This window comes from Mesoplodon bidens (assembly GCF_964165515.1).
Source record: "Mesoplodon bidens genome assembly, chromosome: 13".
Taxonomy (NCBI): domain Eukaryota; kingdom Metazoa; phylum Chordata; class Mammalia; order Artiodactyla; family Ziphiidae; genus Mesoplodon; species Mesoplodon bidens.
In genome coordinates, this window is record NC_138169.1 from 17,922,183 (window position 1) to 17,944,478 (window position 22,296).

Below are 22,296 nucleotides of genomic sequence, written 5' to 3' on the forward strand. Positions count from 1 at the left end.
CTGCTAAGCCCAGTGGCATGTAGATGTGTAGCAGTCGTAGGGTAGCCGTCTTTTCACCACTCACTTCACATAATGCTGTGTGGATTGTTCACTGACACAGTTATGTTATCTTGCTACTTGTGGAGATGGATTCGAAATGATTCAGGTGAATCCTCTCAATTTGCTTCTCTTAGGTTGATTGAAAGAGCACACATCTGAGATGGTAGATCTCATTAGGGCATCAGAAAAACTCGCCGGCTTGATATGTTGACTAGCATACTAAAACAACAGAAATGTCTTGTTTTTCTGAAAAACCAAACCTCAGTCATCTTTTGCCATCTGGCGGAATAGCAACCACCTGGTATCCTTGCCACTGATTTCATTCTTCTTTCCAGATCCTTCCTGGGCATCAGTAAATAGGGGAACTTTTATATGTGACGAGTGCTGCAGTGTCCATCGGAGTCTAGGGCGCCATATCTCTCAAGTAAGGCATCTTAAACACACACCATGGCCTCCAACATTGCTTCAGGTAAAGAATAAGAATTCTGCTCATGGTTTGTAATTTAAGTTTTTAGGGCTCACTGTTTTAGCACTAAAATTATACTTCTTAAATCTTACAAAAATGTTTGACTCATAATTGAGCAGAGGTGCCATGCTTATTGATGCTATATATAATTACTGATTTCATCATTTTAGATTTTTTTCCCTCCTAATGTAAATCTTGTCCCAAAATCTGAACTATAGGTAGACAGTCATTAGAATTTCCTGCTAATGTTTCATTGCTGACTTTCTAGAATGTCACCAGAAATTGTTTTTAAACCGTCTGTCTTTTCCGTGATGAATGTTTTTGAAAGTGACTGCCTTAGAAACTTTTCATGATGTTGACCGCTTTGATAGAAGCATGGACTGAGATTCCTCAGAAATTTCTGAAACATCTGATTTAAGTTCTCTTAAAGTTCTTGTAACCTGTTAGAGACAATTAAGTTCTGTTTTGATTGAATGCCTAACACCGTGCTAAGTGTTCAGGGGGCCCTTTGTTTTATTTGGGGGTCCATTGTCATGTCACCGGTACTTCTATTTCGGGGTACACATTCTTCGAGTTCTGTTGGAACTCAGACTTACGCATGTGTTTCGCCTTCATTTGTTTTGAGTACATATTTTACTAAATCTGTGCCAGCTGCACAACATGTCCTTAAAACTTGCCTATGTGTACCGAAGGATCAGAACAAGTGAGTGTGGATCTTTGATGTGACAATATCTTCACTAACGTAAAAAACAGATGGGGCCATGTCAGGAGTCATGCTTTGAAATGAAATTGGGAGACATGGTTTATTAATAACTTTTGCTCAGAAGTTTCTAACAGCTCATTCTCCTGTGAAAGTGGATGTTTACTGCAGTCGGATTATACAGAGTACTCATTATAGTATAGGATCTGAATAAAGTTCAGAGATGAGTAGTTTAAAATGCCAGACTTGACCCTAAAACAACAATTCCCGGAGTATGGCACGTGAACCACCAGTGGTGCTCAAGGTAGATGTAGGTAATCCTCAAATATTTACTTAAATGGTTGCCTAAAGCTGTAACTAGCACATCAAGTTATAATTGCTAGTGGAAGTTGTAGAAAGTAAGTGGATTTAAAGAAAAAGACTAAGAATCTTGAAAATAGCATTTGGATGCTCAGGCTTGGGAAATACTGTCCTAAAGTGTCAAAGTGCTCTTTCTTCATCATCTGTGAGAAAATGTAATCAAACCCATTTAAGTACTTAGCTATCCTGCTGGTCAAGCCTGAATCCTGCATACAGGTTCCTCTTTCTCATTCTAAAACAGAGGATAATGACGTGTGTGATATTCCAGTCATGCTAGTGTTTGTAATAGGGCTTTGTTTTCCCAGTTCAGTCACTGATTCCCACTGGATGTTTGCAGAAAGAAATTTAAATATGATTTTATACTGCTTGGTTTTAGATGGTTGAAACCTTGTATAATAATGGTGCTAATTCTATATGGGAGCATTCTTTGCTGGACCCTGCCTCTCTTATCAGTGGAAGACGCAAAGCTAATCCACAGGATAAAGTACAGTGAGTGAAATGTTTATAAATACTCTTATTTCTTCATAACCCCTGGGGCCCGCTGAAAGGAGTGCAGCTGTTTTTGACCAGCCCCTACAGGGGCAGCACGGGAGGCAGTCACCCAGTGTTGCATTGACCTCTTTGCTATTAGGAATGCATAACAAAGCCAGGCATGGGACCATCTCTTTTGCATGGTTACCCAGCAGAATTCAGTGGTTTCTCTGGTTTAAGACTAAGGCTTGGTGGCTTTTGATGTAATCACATTTGAGCTTTGGCACTCAAACAGTAGGCAGTCAGACCAGAAATCTCGGTTCTGGGCTCCAGTCTGCCTGATGCCTCACTTATAAGATGGGATGAAGAGCTGCCTCCTCACAAGGTTGCTAGGTCAGTTAAGAAAATTACACAGAGCAGAAAGATGCTATAAAAAGCAGGTATTCTGCAGTCCTGGCCATTATAATGACTAATGTACGTTTTCAGACTTCAGGCCTGACAACACACTGCTGAAACTTACTTCAGTATTGTTCATTCTATTCTTGAGTGGGGGATGTGGGTCACTTCCTCTTCTTTTTACAGTCTGAAGAATGGGGAATGTCGTATCTGAACTGCAAGTGAACTGTTTTCTTTTTTGTTTTCGAACCAGTCCTAATAAAGCCGAATTCATCAGAGCAAAGTATCAGATGTTAGCATTTGTCCACCGCTTGCCCTGCCGGGATGACGATAGTGTGACTGCCAAAGATCTTAGTAAGGTGGGTCACACCTTTTAAAATCCCTAAAATTGCTGGATGGAGCAGCGTATCGTCTCATTTGAAAAAAACTTAGAAAGGAAAGAAAAACAAAAACTCCTTTCTGTACACTGAATAATTAGTAACAGCTTTTTGTGCAGTTGGTTTCTCCTTTCATCTTACTTCAAATGGCAGCCGTTCATGTTAGTGGAGGTGTAAGGAGCAGAGGGACAAACGAGTATCCAGAAAACTCTCTGTGTTTTTCAGATATGGCTCTAAAAGTGTGTCTCTGTAAGTTTTTGTTTGTTTAGCTTTGAAATAGGAGCCATCTCAGCGTTTGTTTCTAGGAGGGACTAGAAGGTTTGTGGGACTTCTGCAGGCTTCTAGGTTGCACGCTGAGTGGGATCTTCAGGAAGCAGGGTGTGCCTCACAGCTGTAGTACATGGGATGGTTTATTAAACTTGCGAAGTGAATAGATGGTTTTCTTTATGTGGGCCTTTACATGTGTTTGAGAGATGCCATGAAAATACATATCCTTATTTTCAAAGCACTGCTTTTGGCAAATGCTCACACAGATCGTAGGCACTCATAATTCAGAATTTTAAACTCTGCATGGGAATGTATATGATGGTTACTTCCATTTATTAATAAGACTTGGTATGTGTTTTTTAGCACAATTTTTAAAAATAAAATTAATTAAAAAGTAAGACTTGGATACAGATGTTAGTGTCGATTTCTCCATTGCTACGATACGAGTTATTGCATTTTGGACAATTCTAGGTTAGACTTGAAGGAAGGCAGCTCATCTTCTGAATGTATAAGGGCATTTCTGTGGTGGTACAGAATTTGGTATAGCACAGGCCTATTTCCCACCCTGAAAGACTTCATTAAATCATTGTATACAAGGCCAAGAATAGTGTTGTGGAGAGGGTGTGATATAAGGCAGAATCCTGTGATTTGCACAGTATAGGATATGAAGCTCTAAAGCCCTAGGTTCAATAATAACAACAAATAACAACATCAACAATAATAATAGCAGGTATATTCTTTGAGCATTTCCTATGTACCAGGCTCCATGCTTTGTTATATCATTGAGTCCTTATAGTAACCCTGTGAATAGGTGGCATTATTATCACCATTTTAGAGATAAGGAAACTGAGGTTCAGATTGCTTAAAGAACTTCCTCAAGGTCACACAGCTTGAGAGGTGTATGGTTTGAAATTCAGACTTCAGAGCCATGCTCAGCCACCTCTTCACACTCCCTCTCACTCAAGGTCTGGTTGTGCCACTTAGATCATGCATTTGGGCAGGTTAGCCTTCCCAGCCCTAGTTTCCTGTCAGGGAAACGGGCCTGACCCTGCCTTAGAGCCTGGGGATGGTTGTGACCAGCAAGGGGGAGACTGCTTCATCCACCTTACTGAGCTAAATAAAGATGATGTAGTACTACTATAATGTGTATTAAAATAGTCCACCAGCTGCTCTGCTACGTCATTCTTTACATTTTTAACAAATATTCTTTCTTGTGTGTGTATTTTTCAGCAACTCCATTCAAGCGTGAGAACAGGGAATCTTGAAACCTGTTTGAGGCTATTGTCTTTAGGAGCACAAGCCAACTTTTTTCACCCTGTAAGAAAGCATGAATTGATTCAGATATTAAATTGAAACTAAATGGGTTGCATTCGTGTAGCCTTTCGTTTATTTAATTTTGCTTCTTTTTGTATACTTTTTATTAATGATTCTTAGGAGAAAGGAAACACCCCACTCCATGTTGCCTCCAAAGCAGGGCAGATTTTACAGGCGGAATTATTGGCGGTATATGGTGCAGACCCAGGCACACAAGATGCGAGTGGGAAAACTCCTGTTGATTATGCAAGGTAAGAGACTAGATTCTTGTCACCTCTCTCTGTTTGGGATTATTTCTGTTGTGTATGATTCATTGTTAAGTGGCTAAATTGTGTATGATTAACATTCAACCCCTTCAGAGGTTTGCATGCTATTATTTTGCAGATGAAGGTATTTCAAACGCATATGATCTTAGAGCCAGCTAAAGTCAGGGAGGGTAGAACCATTAACCATTGTGCTTAGCTTCCGGTCTTTCATTTCTTTTTTTTTTTTTTTTTTTTTTTTGCGGTATGCGGGCCTCTCACTTTTGTGGCCTCTCCCGTTGCGGAGCACAGGCTCAGCGGCCATGGCCCACGGGCCCAGCCGCTCTGCGGCATATGGGATCCTCCTGGACCGGGGCACGAACCCGTATCCCCTGCATCGGCAGGCGGACTCTCAACCACTGCGCCACCAGGGAGGCCCTCGTTTCTTTTTATCCTTTAAACGCAGTGGTATTTGAGCCATAGTTGGAGTACAAATCAAATATGAAGAATTGCAGAACCCACTCCTCAGTTTTTTAATATTTTTAGTCATTGCTTGAACTTAGAAACAAATCTATATGGATAGATATGTGGCTAAACAAGTATAGTAAAACTGTTACTTGCAGGATTTAGGTAGTGGACATCTGGGTGCTTGCTATAAAATTTAACTTTTTCTTTGTTTCAACATTTTGGCTGTGAAGTGCTGGGAAATAAATAAATACATCCATAGATTAGGCTTGAATATCATTTAAATGATAGAAGATGGATCATCTTTCCTTCTTTTTCCAAATTAACTTTATTAACTGCAAAGAATTATACTCTGCAGAGGATAAAATGACAAGTGACAACTTGAAAATGGCAAGTAAAATGAACTCTGCCCTCCTAGAATTTACTCTCAGGGAAGAGAGGGTTCATAAATGCATGTAAGAGTTAAATGAGGCAAGATAATGTAGAACTCATTACCAAAATGGATACATATATAGGATTTCTTCACTGTGGCCCAAATCATTAAGAAATGTCTTTAGTTGGTCTTTGAAGAGTGGATTGGATTTGGGTGTGTGAAGAGGAGCTAAGGTGTTCCAGGTGAGAAGAAGGGCGTGGGTCAAGTTCAGGGGGGAGGGATGGACAGGCATGTTCGGCACAGCAGGAGACCTAACTGGATAGAGCAGAGTGTGTCTGGGAATAAGAGCTAAGGTACTGAGGAATACAGTATTTCATCAGGTCTAACACTCCACTGTCTATATGGGTCATCATTATTTCATATACCATTAAAAAGGAAAAGACTCAACCAATTAAATGATGATGTACTATCAACTGTAGGATACCTCCTGATTTCACAGATGTTAAAAAATGAGAAAAAAAGATGTGCATCACAGAAATCAAAGATTTGTGGGTAGGTTGGAGAATATTTTTGTAGTGCCTTGTATGTGGGAAGAGAAACTGGCAGAAGCTAGACTTCATCTTTTAAGGGGAACAGCGCCCTCAGTAAATGATACTTATCACTTACCTTGGAATTTCCTCTTGTACCTTGCACATAATAGTCTCTCAGGGTAATGATTTATTTATATGCCTTGTTACTTAAAGGATTTCAAGCAGCTTAAATATTTGTTTCAAAGGCAAAATTAATATTTTCTGTGATGGAAATTAAAGACAAGGAGGTGTGAGCTATGCATTAGGTTGGTCTGTCTCTCCCTGAATCAAAGACCTTGAAGTGGTTACTGAACTCTAATCCAGAGGTCAGGCTGGCTGCATGAGAAGCATCTAGGGGAAGGACCTTTTTCAAAATATTAATGTCCACACTGCTCCTGTTTTTATTGATTCAGAATTTCCAAGGGTGGGTCCTGGACATCTGTATATTTTTTTTAAAATGCTAGTTAATTTTTGAGAACCTCTACCCTTGACCATTTATTAGTTTTATTTTCTACCTCATTAGATGAAGTTATTCTTTGTCCCTCTCGTAAGTCCTTGAATTCCTTGTTAAGTACTCTGTCTTATAAATTAATAAAGGAAAGGTGATAGTTGAGATTGTGAAAACAGTTTTTATAAAGGTGGGAATCGAAGTAGACCTTGACAGTTTACCTCACTCAAAAAGGTTGATTATTCTAAAAAGTCACGTTTGATAAATGACTCAGGTATCTCAGGGAACGTCTCTGTACTTTTCTATTCTAGCTCCAGTGGCCAACGAGCAATAAAAATGGTACTTTGTTTTCTCTTGATAGGCAAGGAGGGCACCATGAGCTGGCAGAACGCCTCGTAGAAATACAGTATGAGCTGACTGACAGACTAGCCTTCTATCTGTGTGGCAGGAAACCAGGTGAGTTGAAAGGACAGCAGCCTCTCCACACCTCCAGCCAGTCAGTCTCTGGAAAAACAAATTGGGACACTGTTATTTATGATCTCTGCTTTAACGTATCCTTGAGAAAATTGCAAATAAGGATTTCTGTTTGCAGTGATAGCTACAGCGTTTTTTGTTATATGTGAAATAGGTAACATCGGTCAAATCTTGAATTTTAGTTTTAAAAATTTTAGCTCTACAGTAGTGACTGTTTCAGGAATCAAAGAGCATAATTGAACCCAAACTGAACGTGCACCACGGTTCTTGTGATTAATGGGAGTAGGAATGGAAGAGCAAAGGATTAACTTTTGTAGTTATTTGCAGAATTCTGCTATCTAAGGAATGGGAAAAAGTAAAAAAGTGAACTTTACCATTAACCAGCTTTGCTCATGAGGTAGAACTGGGGTCAGCAAACTGTGGTGCATGGGCCAGATAAGCCTATCACCTGTTTTTATTCAAATAAAGTTTTATTGCAAGATAGCCATGCCCATTCATTTACATATTATCTAGGCTGCTTTCACACTACAGCAGCAGAGTTGAGTAGGTTGAGTAGTTGCAACAGAGACCATACAGCCACAAAGCCCAAAATATTTACAGTCAGGCCCTTTGCAGAAAAAGTTTGCCAACCCTTGATATAGAATATCCACATACATGTATACAGTGGTTCTCCACCCTGGTTGTACAACAGAGTTAAGAGCCCTTGGTGTTGTTCCAGTTCCCAGTGAGATAGAATAAGCACACCCCGACCCAGTCTCTCCTGCTGAACACAATTATACACTATGGACCAAATACATGGAGTAGCTATCTGAGGACTGTAGCAGGTAGATTAGGGAACTCAAAGTACCATCAAGCTGGTGGTGAGTGTCCCCTTTATTTTGCTTCTGATATGGCATCCAGGATAGCCTAAAACCTGGAACTGCATAGCAGGTGCAAAGAAGCCTTCTCTGTGTGGTCTGAGGAGCAGGAAATGGGATTCCTACAGGACAGAGAATAGGGGAATTCCCCTGGGGTTTTTTTCTCTTCCTTTTTTCCCCACCCTAGTCCCTAGGCAATCCTATGGCTTCAGTAGTGGCAACAGCAGTGGCAGCACAGGTGCCTAAATCTCTGACCAAGAGCCTGAAGGGAATCCTGATTCCTTTTGTTTTTCTCTTTATTCTCTCACCACTTGGCCCCGGAGACAGAACCTCACCTGGTCAGGTGCCTGCTAGAGCAAAATATTAACATTCTCCATAGAGTTTAAGGAAGATTCAGAGTCTCCACAATGTAATATGCAAAATGTCAGGGATACCACCCATAATTACTCCACATATGAAGAACCAGGAAAATCCCGAAGACTTGCATGGGAAAAGGTAGTTAACAGATGCCAACCCTAGATGACTCAGATGTTGGAATTATCAGATAAAGATTTTAAAACAGATAGTAACATCATGCTCTAAGAAGTAAGTGTGAACATTCCTGAAACAAATCTAATATAGACAGTCTCCACAGAGAAATAGAAGATATAGAAAAGAACAGAACAGAAATGTTAGAATTAAAAAATCCAATAACTAAAATTTTAAAACTCACTGGTTGGGCTTAATAGCAGATGGAGATGGCAAAGAAAAGAGTGCATTGAAAATAGATCACTAGAAATAATCCAGTTTGAGCAACAGAGAGAAAAAAGAGTAGGAGGAAAAGAAACGGAGCAGATCCTTAGGGACCTATGGGACAAAATCAAAACATTTGTATCATCACACTCCCAGAAAGAGATCATAAAGAATGTGATGCAGAAAAAAATACTTGAAGAAATATTGGCTAAAAACTCTAAATTTGGCAAAAGATGTAAGCTTACAATTCAAGGGTCTCCGATAACTCCAGACAGAATAAACTCAAAAGAAATCATCACTCACACACATCAAAATCGAACTGCTAAAAACCGAAGAAAGAAAATGTCTTGAAAGCAGCCGAGAAAAAAAATGACGTACCATACAAAGGAACAAGGGGTATTTGTATGATTGTGGATTTCTCATCAAAAACCATGGAGATGAAAAGGAAGTAGAACAATTTTTTTTTTTTTTTTTGGCCATACCACGGGGCATGCAGAACTTCCCCGACCAGGGATCAAACGTGCACCCCCTGCAGTGGAAGTGGGAGTCTTAAGCACTGGACCACTAGGGAAGCCCCAGTAGAACAATATTTTTTAAGTGCTGAGAGAAAAGAACTGTCAACCTAGAACTCCATTTCCAGTGAAAATAACCTTCAGGAATGAAGAAAAAATAAAGACTTTCTTATTTTATAAATTTATTTTATTTATTTTTTTTATTTTTGGCTGCATTGGGTCTTTGTTGCTGCATGCAGGCTTTTCTGTAGTTGCGGCGAGCGGGGGCTACTCTTTGCTGTGGTGTGCGGACTTCTCGTTGCAGTGGCTCCTCTTGTTGCGGAGCACAGGCTCTAGGTGCACGGGCTTCAGTAGTTGTGGCTCATGGGCTCAGTAGTTGTGGCTCGTGAGCTCTAGAGTGTAGGCTCAGTAGTTGTGGCGCATGGGCTTAGTTGTTCCACGGCATGTGGGATCTTCCCAGACCAGAGTTCGAACCCGTGTCCCCTGCATTGGCAGGCGGATTCTTAACCACTGTGCCACCAGGAAAGTCCTGAAAAAATAAAGACTTTTTTTTTTTTTTTTGGACATCAGCTCAGCTTTTATTTATTTATTTATTTATTTATTTATTTATCTTTGGCTGTGTTGGGTCTTCGTTTCTGCGCAAGGGCTTTCTCTAGTTGTGGCAAGTGGGAACCACTTTTCATTGCAGTGCATGGGCCTCTCACTATTGTGGCCTCTCTTGTTGCGTAGCACAGACTCCAGACGCAGAGGCTCAGTAGTTGTGGCTCACGGGCCTAGTTGCTCCGCGGCATGTGGGATCCTCCCAGACCAGGGCTCGAACCCGTGTCCCCTGCATTGGCAGGCAGACTCTGAACCACTGCGCCACCAGGGAAGCCCCTTGAGACATTTTAAGATGAAAGAAAATAAGAGAATTAGTTGCTCTAACAGAAATACTAAAGAAAGTTCTTTAGGTGGAAGGGAATTGATACCAGAGGGAATCTTGGAACTTCAGAAATGACAGAAGAACAGAAATGATAAGTATCTGGATAAATACAATAGGCTGTGTTTTCTTCTTCTTTTTTTTTTTTTTTTTTTTTTCTGTACGCGGGCCTCTCACTGTTTGTGGCCTCTCCCATTGGGGAGCACAGGCTCCGGACGCGCAGGCTCAGCAGCCATGGCTCACGGGCCCAGCCACTCTGCGGCATGTGGGATCTTCCTGGACCGGGGCACAAACCTATGTCCCCTGCATCAGCAGGCGGACTCTCAACCACTGCGCCACCAGGGAAGCCCTGTGTTTTCTTCTTAAGTTTTCTAAAATATGTATGACAGTTTAAAGCAAAAGTTATAGTATTGTATGGTGGGGTTTTCAGCATATGTCATTGTAATGCATTTGACAATTATAACATAAAAGGGAGAGGGTAAAAGAAATATGGAGGTAAATTTTTGCATTCTTCTTAAAATGGTAAAATACTATTTCTAAGTAGATTATAAAAAGTTATTTATATTTTAATCCCTAGCGCTGAAAAAAGACTATACAGTGATATATGGTCAGAAACTCTCGAGATAAATTAAAATGGACTGTTAAAAATTACCCAAATAATCAAAAGATGTTTTGATTCAAAATATTCAAAAAAAGAGAGGAAAGGGGAGAGAGAGGAACAAAAAACTGAGGTCCAAATAGAAACTAAATAATAAATCATAGACTTAAATCCAAATATAACAATAATTACATTAAATGTTAATGATCTAAACACACCAATTAAAAGCAGAGATTGTCAGAATGGATTAAAAAAAAGAAAACAGGCCCTAACTGTATGCTGTGTCCAAGAAACCCACTTTAAATATAATGGTATAGGTAAGTTAAAAAGCAAAAAGGGGTAAAAAGATATACCATGCCAACGCTAAGTAAAAGAAAGCTAGAGTGGCTATATTAATATCAAACAAAGCAGACTTCAGAGCAAAGAGAATTAGCAGGGATAGAGAGGGACACAACATGATAAAAGGGTCAACTCACTAAAAAAATGTAACAATTCTAAATGGGTACACACCCAGCAATAGAGCTGCAAAATATAGGAAGCAAACTTTGATAGAACTGAAAGGAGAAAAGGTCAAATCCACAATTGTTGGAGACTCAACAGTCTTCATTTAGTTAGTAGATAGAAAGAACTAGAGGTAGAAAATCAGCAAGGATATTGAACTGAAACCATCAACCAACTGCATCTGGTTGACATTTATAGCATCCTCTACCTAACAACATCAGAACATATGTTCCTTTCAAGTACACAGTCAAACATTCCAAGATAGACCATATTCTGGGTCATAAAACAAACCTTAGCAAATCTAAAAGAGTTAAAATCCTAGAAAGTATATTCTCTGACCATAATGGAATTAAGCTAGAAATAAATAATCAAAATATAATTGGAAAATACCCAAATGCTTGGAAATTAAACAGCATACTTCTAAATAATCCATGGGTCTAAGAGGAAGTCTTAACGGAAATTAGAAAATATCAGATGAACAAAAATGAAAAGACAGTGAATCAAAATTTGTGGGATGCAGTTAAAGCAAGGCTTACAGGAAATTTTTTTTTTTTTTTTTTTTTTTTTTTTTTTGCGGTACATGGGCCTCTCACTGTTGTGGCCTCTCCCATTGCGGAGCACAGGCTCCGGACGCGCAGGCTCAGCTGCCACGGCTCACGGGCCCAGCCGCTCCACGGCACGTGGGATCCTCCCGCACCGGGGCACGAACCCGCGTCCCCTGCATCGGCAGGCGGACTCTCAACCACTGCGCCACCAGGGAAGCCCAACAGGAAATTTTATAGCATTAAATTATTATGTTAGAAAAGAAGAAAGGTCTCAAATCCTAATCTAAGCTTCCCAACCCTCAAGAAACTAGAAAAAGATGAGCAAAATAAACCCAAAGCAAGCAGAAGTTAAGAAATAATAAAGAGTAGAAATCAATGAAATTGAGAAAGGAAAACAGTAGAGAGAAATCAATGAAACCAAAAGGTGATTCTTTGTAGAGATTAATGATATTGGTAAAGGTCTAGACATACTGACAAAGAAAAAAGGAAAGAATACACATAGGAAGATATCACTAAAAACCCCACAGACATTAAAGGGTAATGCAAAATATAAATAACCATACATATAAATTGGACAACTTAGATAAAATGAACCAATTCTTTGAAAGCCACAAACTACCAACACCTATCCAAGAAGAAAGAGATAATGTAAATATATAATCCTACATTTTAAAGAACTTGAATTTGTAATTAAAAACATTCCATTAAAGAAAACCCTAGCCCAGGTGATGACACTGGTAAATACTGTGAACCAGCTGAAGTGGTATTGCCATAGAGCAATACAATCAGTGTGGCTTATGACTCACATGGCTTGCTAGCTTTGCAGTTATAATTCTTAACAGATATTTTTAAGTATTTGGAATTCACATTTCAGGTTTTGCACATAAAATGAGACTATCCTACCAAACATTCGAAGAAGAAATAATATCCGTTTTATGTGATATTTTAGAAAATAGAAAGGTAGGGGGGACTTGAGGGCATGGGGAGGGGGAAGGGTAAGCTGGGACGAAGTGAGAGAGTGGCATGGACATATATACACTACCAAATGTAAAATAGATAGCTAGTGGGAAGCAGCCACATAGCACAGGGAGATCAGCTTGGTGCTTTGTGACAACCTAGAGGGGTGAGATAGGGAGGGTGGGAGGAGATGCAAGAGGGAGGAGATATGGGGATATATGTATATGTATAACTGATTCACTTTGTTATAAAGCAGAAACTAGTGTACCATTGTAAAGCAATTATACTCCAATAAAGATGTTAAAAAAAAACAGTAAAAAAAAAAAAGTGGGGGGCAATGCTTCTCAAGTCATTTTATGAGGCCAGCATTACCCCAATACCAAACCCAGCAAAGATGGCACCAAAAAATATCCCTCACTAACAGGGACACCAAATTTCTCAGTAAATTATAAGCAGATTGAATCCAACAATATGTAAAAAGGAAAATGTAATATACCAAGTGGGGTTTCTAGATATATGACTGATATTTGAAAATCAGTTAATGTGATTCATCACATTAACAGACTAAAAAAAGAAAACTGGATAATCTGACCTGTTGATGCAGAAAAAGCATTTAATAAAATTCAGCATCCCTTTGTGATTAAAGAAAAAAGAAAAACCTTAGCAAACTAGGAATAGAAGGGACTTCCTTAATCCAATAAAGAGTATCTATTGAAAAGCCACAGCTAACATCATCCTTAATGATGAGAGATTGAATGCTTTTGCCTGAAAATCGGAAACAAGGCTAGGATGTCCACTGTCACCACTTCTATTCAACATTGCACTGGAAATCCTAACCAGTGCCATAAGGCAAGAAAACCAAATAAAAGGCACACTGATTAAAAAGGAAGAAATACAACTGCCTGTATTCATAATGAAATGATTTCCATGTAGAAAATCCCAAGGAATCTATAATAAAGTGTCTAGAACTAATGAATGAGTTTAGCAAGGTTGCAGAATGCAAGATGAACAACCAAAAATCAGTCATATTTCTGTAGACTAACAGTGGACAATTAGAACCTGAAACTATGTGGAATCTATATGCTAAAAATGACAAAATGCTGATGAAGGAAATCAAGGAAAGCCTGAAAAAGGGTTTCTCCTATGTTTATGGATTGAAATACTCAATATAGTTAACATGTCAATTCTCCACAAATTAATTTGTAAATTTAATGCAATCAAAGGATTTGCTTATTGACATGGATATCCTGGTTCTAAATTTTACATGGAAAAACAAAGGAACTAGAATAGCCAAGGCAGTTTTGCAAAAGAACAGTAGTAACATGGGAGGAATCACACCACCCAATTTTAAGACTTGCTGTAAAGCTCTGCTGTACTCAAGACAGTGGTTGTGGTGAAGAGGTGGACATACAGATCAATGAAACTGTATAGAGAATCCAGAAATAGACCCACACAAATATGTTCAATTGACTTTTGACAAAAGTTGCAAAGGCAATTCAATGGAGGAAGGACAGTACAACATATGGTGTTGGAACAACTGAATATCCATGTGCAGAAAAATGAACTTCAACCTAAACCTCACACCTTGTATAAAAACTAACTGAGGGGGCTTCCCTGGTGGCGCAGCGGTTGAGAGTCCGCCTGCCGATGCAGGGGACACGGGTTCGTGCCCTGGTCTGGGAAGATCCCACATGCCGCGGAGCGGCTGGGCCCGTGAGCCATGGCCTCTGAGCCTGCGCGTCCGGAGCCTGTGCTCCACAACGGGAGAAGCCACAGCAGTGAGAGGCCCGCGTACCGCAAAAAAAAAAAAAAAAAAAAAAAAAAAAAAAAACTAACTGAGGGGACTTCCCTGGTGGTCCAGTGGTAAAGAATCCGCCTTCTTGGGCCTCCCTGGTGGCGCAGTGGTTGAGAGTCCGCCTGCCGATGCAGGGGATGCGGGTTCGTGCCCCGGTCTGGGAGGATCCCATGTGCCGCGGAGCGGCTGGGCCCGTGAGCCATGGCCGCTGAGCCTGCGCGTCCGGAGCCTGTGCTCCGCAATGGGAGAGGCCACAGCAGTGAGAGGCCCGCATACCGCAAAAAGAAAAAAAAAAAAAAAAGAATCCGCCTTCCAATGAAGGGGACATGGGTTCGATCCCTGGTCAGGGAACTAGGTTCCTACATGCCAGGAGCAGCTAAGCCCGCACGCCACAACTACTGAGCTCGCACGCCTCAACTAGAGAGCTCGCGTGCTGCAAACTACAGAGCCCACACGCTCTGGAACCTGCACGCCACAACTACAGAGCCCATGTGCCCTGGAGTCTGTGCGCCACAACTAGAGAAGAGAAAACCCGCACGCCACAACTAGAGAGAAGCCCACGTGCTGCAACAAAAGATCCCGCATGCCTTAACAAAGATCCTGCGTGCCGCAACTAAGACTCGATGCAGCCAATAAATAAATAAATAAATAAAATATTTTTTAAAAAACTAACTGAAAATGGATCATAGATCTAAATGTAAAACCTAAAACTTTAAAACTTCTAGAAGAAAACATAGGAGAAAATCTTAGTGGTCTTGGATTATATAAAGTACTTAAATGTAACACCAAAAGCACAATCCGTAGAAGAAAATATTGATAAGCTGGCCTTTGTCAAAATTTTAAGCTTTTGCTCTGCAAAAACTATAGTTAGGAAAACGAAAAGACAAGCCACAGACTGGGAGAAAATATTTGGAAATCACATATCCAACAAAGGACTTGGATCCAGAATATTTATACTTAAAACTTTACAGTAAGAAAAGAAACAACCCAATAAAATCTGGGCAAATATAATATACAAATGGCAGATACATGGAGAGAGAAGTTCTTTAGCCATTAGGGAAATACAAATTAAAACCCAGTGAGATACCACTAAGTACCTATTAGAATGACTGAAATAAAACAAAACACAAAAAACCAACACAAGTGCTGGGGAAGGTGTGGAACAATGGTAACTCTCATACGTTGCAGTTAGAAAAATGATAGAGCTACCCTGGAAAAAAGTCTAGCAGTTTCTTACCAAGTTAAACATGCATTTACCTATAACCCAGAAGTCCTAGGTATTTACGCAAGAGAAGTAAAGACTTATGTTTACACAAAAACCTGTATGTGAATGCTCATAGTGGCTTTACTCATTGACACATGATCAGTGTCCTCCACAAGCTTGATGAGGACTCAGCATTATAGGAGACAGAGCCCGTGCCTGCACCTGCCCAGACCACCTGGGCCAGCCCTGACTGTTTATGCTAATTGATTAATTTGAAGGTAAGCCACTAAAGCTCAAGGAAGCCCCACCATCCCACATGGGAGAGCAGATGGAAGCCTGCTCCAAGCTACTTCAGCTCCCTAAATGTCCTTTCCATGGCTGAAGATCATTAGTTATACTGGGGACAAACAGCGTTAGGATTAGGGTGAGCATAGGCTTTCCACTTAATGACGTTGGGACCTTTGTACCAGAAGAAAATGAGGAAATGATCCTTGCTACTGGCCAGATTTTGGGAAGTTGTAGTCAATCTGGCAACATCTGTTTCTCCCACATAGATCATAAGTATGGGAAGATACTAATTGCAAAACATAAATTGAGAAAATAATGATGGTATTCCTTTACAGATCTTATCAATATTTATATGAACAAAACTTTGACTTGGTTTCTGTTTCAGATCACAAAAATGGACAGCACTTTATAATACCTCAAATGGCAGACAGGTAAGGCCATTGAAATACCAATCAATATTATCTGTCACTAGTATTTCCTTGGTTGTATAGTGTTTAAGTGTATTATACTTCGTGTTTAACAAAGCCCATACATTTTTCTCTTTTATGGCTATGCAATTTGGAAATAAGATGGCTGTAAGTAAACCACCCTATAAAACTTAAGTTTGAAAAAGCACAAGTAAGAAATTTGCTAATAAAATTGGAGTTAGAGATACTGTCCCAGTTTTAGCTAGTTGTGACAGTATATTGTGTCTCTGGATATATCACAGAATATTCCTGTTTATAAGAGAGTGTAGCCTTGGTCTATGACAGGGATCAGCAAATTTTGTTGTTGGTAAGGTCTAGATAGTAAATATTTTAGGCTTTTTGGGCCATACAGCCTCTGCCACAACTACTCAACTCTACCAGTTGTAAATGAAAGCATCCATGGACACTATGTAAATGAGGGCATGTCTGTTCAATAAAATTTTATTTCTGGGGCTTCCCTGGTGGCGCAGTGGTTGAGAGTCCGCCTGCCGCTGCAGGGGACGCAGGTTCGTGCCCCGGTCCGGGAAGATCCCACATGCTGCAGAGCAGCTGGGCCCGTGAGCCATGGCCGCTGAGCCTGCGCGTCCGGAGCCTGTGCTCCGCAACGGGAGAGGCCACAACAGTGAGAGGCCCGCGTACAGCAAAAAAAAAAAAAAAAAAATTCTGGATACTAAAATTTGAATTTCATATAATTTTCACATATTATAAAGTATCATTTGTTGGGTTTTTTTTCCAACCACTTAAAAATGTAAAAACTATGCTTAGCTCCTAGGCCGAACAAAAAGTGGGTTATAATCTGTTGCCCCCGGTCTATAAGGTCAGATGAGTTCACAGCTGCAGAAATGAACTTTAAACCCTTATTTAGCCAATAAACTTTGCATAAATACTGTCAAGACTTTATGAAATGGTTAATTGCTATTCCATATGTAATCTTGCCATTCTGTTTTTTAACATTCTGCCCTTCTTGTGTTTTCCTCTGAATGCTTTTTTTAATACTTTAAAAATTATGACTTCTCACATAAAGGGCCTGGGGACTAACCTGGCAGTAATTTTGCCTTTTGGTTAGTAGGTGATTATTTTTCTGTTTACCACTTTGCATGATTATGGTATTTCTAGGAGATACTTTCACTAAGTTCTGTTAAGTTTCCTCACTGATGATTGGGCTGTAGAATTTTGGCCTCTGACCTTGTCCATGAACTGTAATTAATATCTTAATCCTTTGGCTATCTTAATCTTCTACAGAGCTCATGAAAATGGTTTTATTTATTTGCTTATTAGTTTTGTACACTTTCTTAGCAGCCTGGATTTGTCTGAATTGGCAAAAGCTGCTAAGAAGAAACTTCAGTCTGTGAGTATCTCTCTTTCCTAGTGAACTCCAGTATGGAAAACCATGTGTCCTGCTAATACCTGTTCTTAGCCCATTACCTAGTACATCAAATAACTTTGTTTCATGCTCTCAGATGTTAAATCAGAAGCAGACCATCGAGTATGTAGCAAAGAAGAATGAAAGTACTAGTAAGTTTAGTATATCCAATTTATTGGCTTGGCTTCAAATAATGGCATTTTTCTCTGTCATTTTAAAAGCAAAGACTGTGCCTTTGACATTAGGAAGTTGTTTCTCCCCGTAAGAGTTCCCTAGTTTCTCTCAATGTACATGAATAAGTGGGACACACTTCTTGGGATTACTTCCTGTAGCCTCATAGGATGCTAGAGAATGATAAGAGCTGAAGCTGGAATAGTGAGTACTGCAGATTGACTCGCTGCTATTTGGGATCCAGCCACCGCTAATTGTCGTGTGTGTCCCACGCCATTCATCAGAGTTTTGTAAATGTAGGCTTTTAACTGCTGGTTCTGCCTCAGCTATGTGCTCAGAGTTTGCCCAGTTCTGCAGGTCACAAGCTCACTTTAGTCTCTGTGTTTCTCTTCAGCCTGCCCATTGCAGCCTTAGTCAGGACCCCGAGAAATCTACTCCTCTGGGAATAATTTCTCTCTGTTTAGTCCCCACAAATGAAGCCTCGCCCAGTGCTTCCCCAGCCGTTCTAAGCACCCGATTACCCGCCTCAGCTGTTCTCATTGCTCTCAAGATCAGAACCAAGATTCTTAGCTTCTTTTCGTAGCCTTTATGGGCGTCATCCCACTCTCACCCTTCAGTTCTTGCCCTGCTTCCCATCTGGTTCCCACTGTGTGGGTGTGGATGTGGGTGTGGGTGGGTGCGTGCGCTTAAATATTTCTTTAAGGGTTAGCACCCTCGGAGGCCAACTTCAAGTCCTCTTTCAGGAATCCTCATTTGCCTGCTGTGCTTTCCCAGCTACCCTCCCTTTCATCATTCAAGTAGCTGAAATCTGACCCCCTTCACAGTGTAGGTAGGAGTTTTCCCAAAGCCTAACTCTGAATTTGCAACTCCCCTAATTTATGTCTTACTCTTCATTCCCCTTTTCATAGAAGACTCTTTGCTAGAATTTCATATAATATTAAGTACTAAATATTACATAAAATGAATTTCTCATTACTAGCATTTAACTGTAATATGAAATAAATGTATTTTATGCAATTTGGTGTCTCTGTGTTCTCTATCTGCAGTTTTGTGTGTATGTGTTTTTATTGCCTTTCTTAAATTAAGGAGGTCATATAGTAAGATGATTAGGATGATAAGCTTTGGAGTCAGCACTGAATATTCTGTGATTACCTTTTAATTACTTAACAGTATGTAAGCCAATTTTCATCTTAAATAATTCAAACATGGATAAAATCCAAGCTCCCCTTGACTATCCTATTCTACATTTGCTAGGCTGAAAGCTGGGGTTATGTCTGTAATATCTCTAGCGTGTGGCAGGCACTAGATAAACATCTGGGACAAAGTTGAGTATAGCTCTCAAGAACTTGGGCTCTGGGTCAGACTGGTCAGGTGTGGATCTCGGCTCTGACGAGCTCCTTCACCTCTCTGTACCTCGGTGTCGTCTCCTAGAAAGGGAGATAGTGATCCAGCAGAGGCAGCAAGTCAGAGCTGCCCAGTGAGTGTGAGCTGCCCCCACCCTGTGGTCTCCGCCTCCTATCAGTGCCAATTCAGTGTTTATCCCACAATATCTCCCTCTCTCCCTCCCTCCCTCCCTCTTTCCTTCCTCCCTCCCTAGTGAAAAGCTGGGAGAAATATAAGACCACTAATGTATTCCTTGAATTAGTAAATATTAACATTTTAAGAGAAACTTGCATCCCAGGTCCATCACTTCTTGGCTTTGTGACTTTAGGTAAGCTAACTTCTGTGCCTTGGTATCCTTCTCTGTAAAGTGGTATAATAGTAGTTCCTGTCTTCAGAGATGTGTTGTATTTACAATGATGATGGTATTAGCAAGGCGCCTGGGATGTAAGCCCGCAACAGTGTTGCTGCTGTAGTTATTGTTAGTAATAATAACATCAGCTTGTAGCCCCTTAGAGGAAACAGATTGGGTGTTTATGGTACAAGTTCAGTTTCTCAATCCTTCATCACCTTATCCAGCAAAAGGCTCTTAGAGTTTATTTTTAAATATAAATGTAATGTAACCACACTAGATAAAATTTGGAAAATAGAGAAGGGGAATCATCCTCATTTACTATATTCTTAATGGGTTCACGCTCAATATTTTGGTATATTTTTTCTAATTCTTGTTTCAGATGCCTGTCTTTTTTTTTTAACTGAAGCGTAATTATAGAATTTTATATCCTGCTTTTGTCACCTAACAATGTATTGTACCCATTTTAACGAGTTTAATGAGGTGTGTGCAGCCAGCTTTAAATTCTGCATGAAGTACCTTCTGGTCAGTGTGTGAATGGATATTTACTGAGTCCCATCTTGGTGCCCGGTACTGTGTGGGGATGTAGGGAACAGTAGAGAATGGAACAAATTCAGCATCTTCCCTCACAGAGTGGGGAAGCAGTCAACTCAGAAGTAACAGCCACCGAGCGGCAGGGTTTCATGAGGCAAAAAGTGCGGAAAGAGCTGGAGCCAGCCTGGTAGGGGCTTAGCCTCCTCTGGGTTGAGGAAGACCCAGTTGCTGCCAGGAGGGCACCCCAGTCTGTGGGGATTGTTTTGTTGGGACATTGCACAGTGTACTGATTAGACGGGCTGTCCTTGGTAGGGGACGCTCAGGTAGTTTTTTTGGGGTTTGGGGGACCCCTACTGAGGAAGACAGCAGAGAGACTTAACCGAGGTCTGGGTGGTATTTTCCTTCAGTGGCACGTTTTATCCTCTGGTGTGTTTTGGCTTCTTAATCCTACCAGGGGTTTCAGATCCCGTATACTGGGGGCAGAGAGGGTACTGGCAAACATTCTCAAAAGAGCAGAAGAGACTTTAAAAAGGTGATGTCACACGAAGGGCGGAGAACTGGACCCTGCCTTTGAGATACGCACTTTAGATGCCTCTTGCTTCCCTTATGGCACAGCCCTATCTGCGTATCAGGAGGGAGGCTGCTGTGGGTGGCAGGTATTTCTAGAGGATCTGTACTATTTTGGAAATGTTACTGTCTGTTTAATAGTGGTGGGCATTTACTAAGTAAGCACTGGCTTTGGATAAGACGTTGGAAGTAGAAGGGTGAATAAGTCGCAGTCCCCACTCATTCTCCTAGTGTTAATCCTTGTCCCTTGTGTTCCTGATATTTTTTTTACTTTCAGCTAAGTAATCATTTGTTTGAAGAACTTGCCATGGATGTGTACGATGAAGTTGACAGGCGAGAGACTGATGCAGGTGACTTAACATGTGGCTTTATCTACTAAGCTTCTGTTATCAGTAGGCAGCAGCAAGCTGCCAGCCTCAGTGTTTTTACTTGCCCAATTTCTACTGTCCTGATAACACGCGTGTCAACATTGACTCTTGTGTATGCTGGCTTCGGAGTGTGCTGCCCCTAGTGTACCTAGTAATGCGAGAGCCGCGGCTCTTAGAGGAGCAGTGGCACCCGTGGTGATGAGATTCTACCTCTGGCTCTTTCCTCTGGCTAGTCTGGCTTGCCACGCAAAATCACAGCACCCTGGTGACCGAGACAACCGTCGTCCCCTTCCTTCCGGTCAATCCCGAGTACTCATCGACACGGAACCAGGCAAGTGGCCGAGTCCAAAAACTCACTAGTAGTGATATTTACGGAATGGCTGATATCATGGTATTTTATTTTCCCAGGACAGGTATGTAAGATTTTTTGATTGATTAAAATGTTAATATCCTTTACACACACACACACACACACACACACACACCCTCACAAATTGATAAGAAAAGCAATAGAAGTTAATAGATGACTGGGAAAGAATATAAAACAATTCACAAAAGAAATACAGATGGCTGGAATTCCCTCACGGTCCAGTGGTTAGGAGTCTGCACTTTCACTGCTGATAGCACGGGTTCAATCCCTGGTTGGGGAACTAAGATTCCACAAGTGCAAGGGCAAAAAAAGAAAGAAAGAAAGAAAGAAAGAATAAATGGCTTTCAATTGTGAAGAAATGTTTAATCTCATTAGTACTCAAAGAAAGCAACCTGCAGGCATTAATGAAAGTTTTATCAATCAACTTAATAAAGTATCAATACATAATAAAGGATACTCCAGACTGGTAAGGATGTGGCAAGATGGGCTTTCTCATGCTACAGGTAAGAGTTTAAATTGCTGCAGACCTCAGAAAAGCAATCTGTTAACCGGTTTCAGAGGCCTCAAAATTAACTGCATCCTTCCACACAGGAATTCCTCATTTGGGAATATGTTCTAATAAAATAAAAATACAAAGCTTTATGCACATTTTCATCGAAGCACTGTATGTAATAATAGAGCACTGAAGAAAGCCTAACCATCCGTCAAGAGCAGTGAAGCTGAGTAAATTATGAAGCTCTTTTCATTTTTATTGATTATTGGTTATATATGATGATAGAGTCCCAGCATCTAGACTATAACTTTATGTTGAAATGTTAAAATTTGTCCCTTCAAATTAATTTTTGATTAGTAGGC

The 22,296-nt window shown here is 40.5% G+C and overlaps 1 protein-coding gene across 8 annotated transcripts in view; it reads left to right on the forward strand.

The window, feature by feature from the left end:
* The window catches only part of GIT2 (GIT ArfGAP 2), a 46,839-nt gene that overhangs the window by 3,940 nt on the left and 20,603 nt on the right, over window positions 1-22,296 (forward strand). For 6 of the 8 annotated variants that reach the window (XM_081252701.1, XM_081252706.1, XM_081252707.1 and 3 more), the window contains exons 2-11: window positions 375-508; window positions 1,942-2,054; window positions 2,686-2,791; window positions 4,307-4,393; window positions 4,511-4,641; window positions 6,849-6,943; window positions 16,255-16,300; window positions 17,633-17,684; window positions 20,981-21,053; window positions 21,305-21,402. In XM_081252701.1, coding sequence (XP_081108827.1) covers window positions 375-508; window positions 1,942-2,054; window positions 2,686-2,791; window positions 4,307-4,393; window positions 4,511-4,641; window positions 6,849-6,943; window positions 16,255-16,300; window positions 17,633-17,684; window positions 20,981-21,053; window positions 21,305-21,402 — 935 coding nt within the window. The remainder of the gene's footprint in view (window positions 1-374; window positions 509-1,941; window positions 2,055-2,685; window positions 2,792-4,306; window positions 4,394-4,510; window positions 4,642-6,848; window positions 6,944-16,254; window positions 16,301-17,632; window positions 17,685-20,980; window positions 21,054-21,304; window positions 21,403-22,296) is intronic. The other 2 variants (XM_081252702.1, XM_081252705.1) reach the window with 1 other exon arrangement.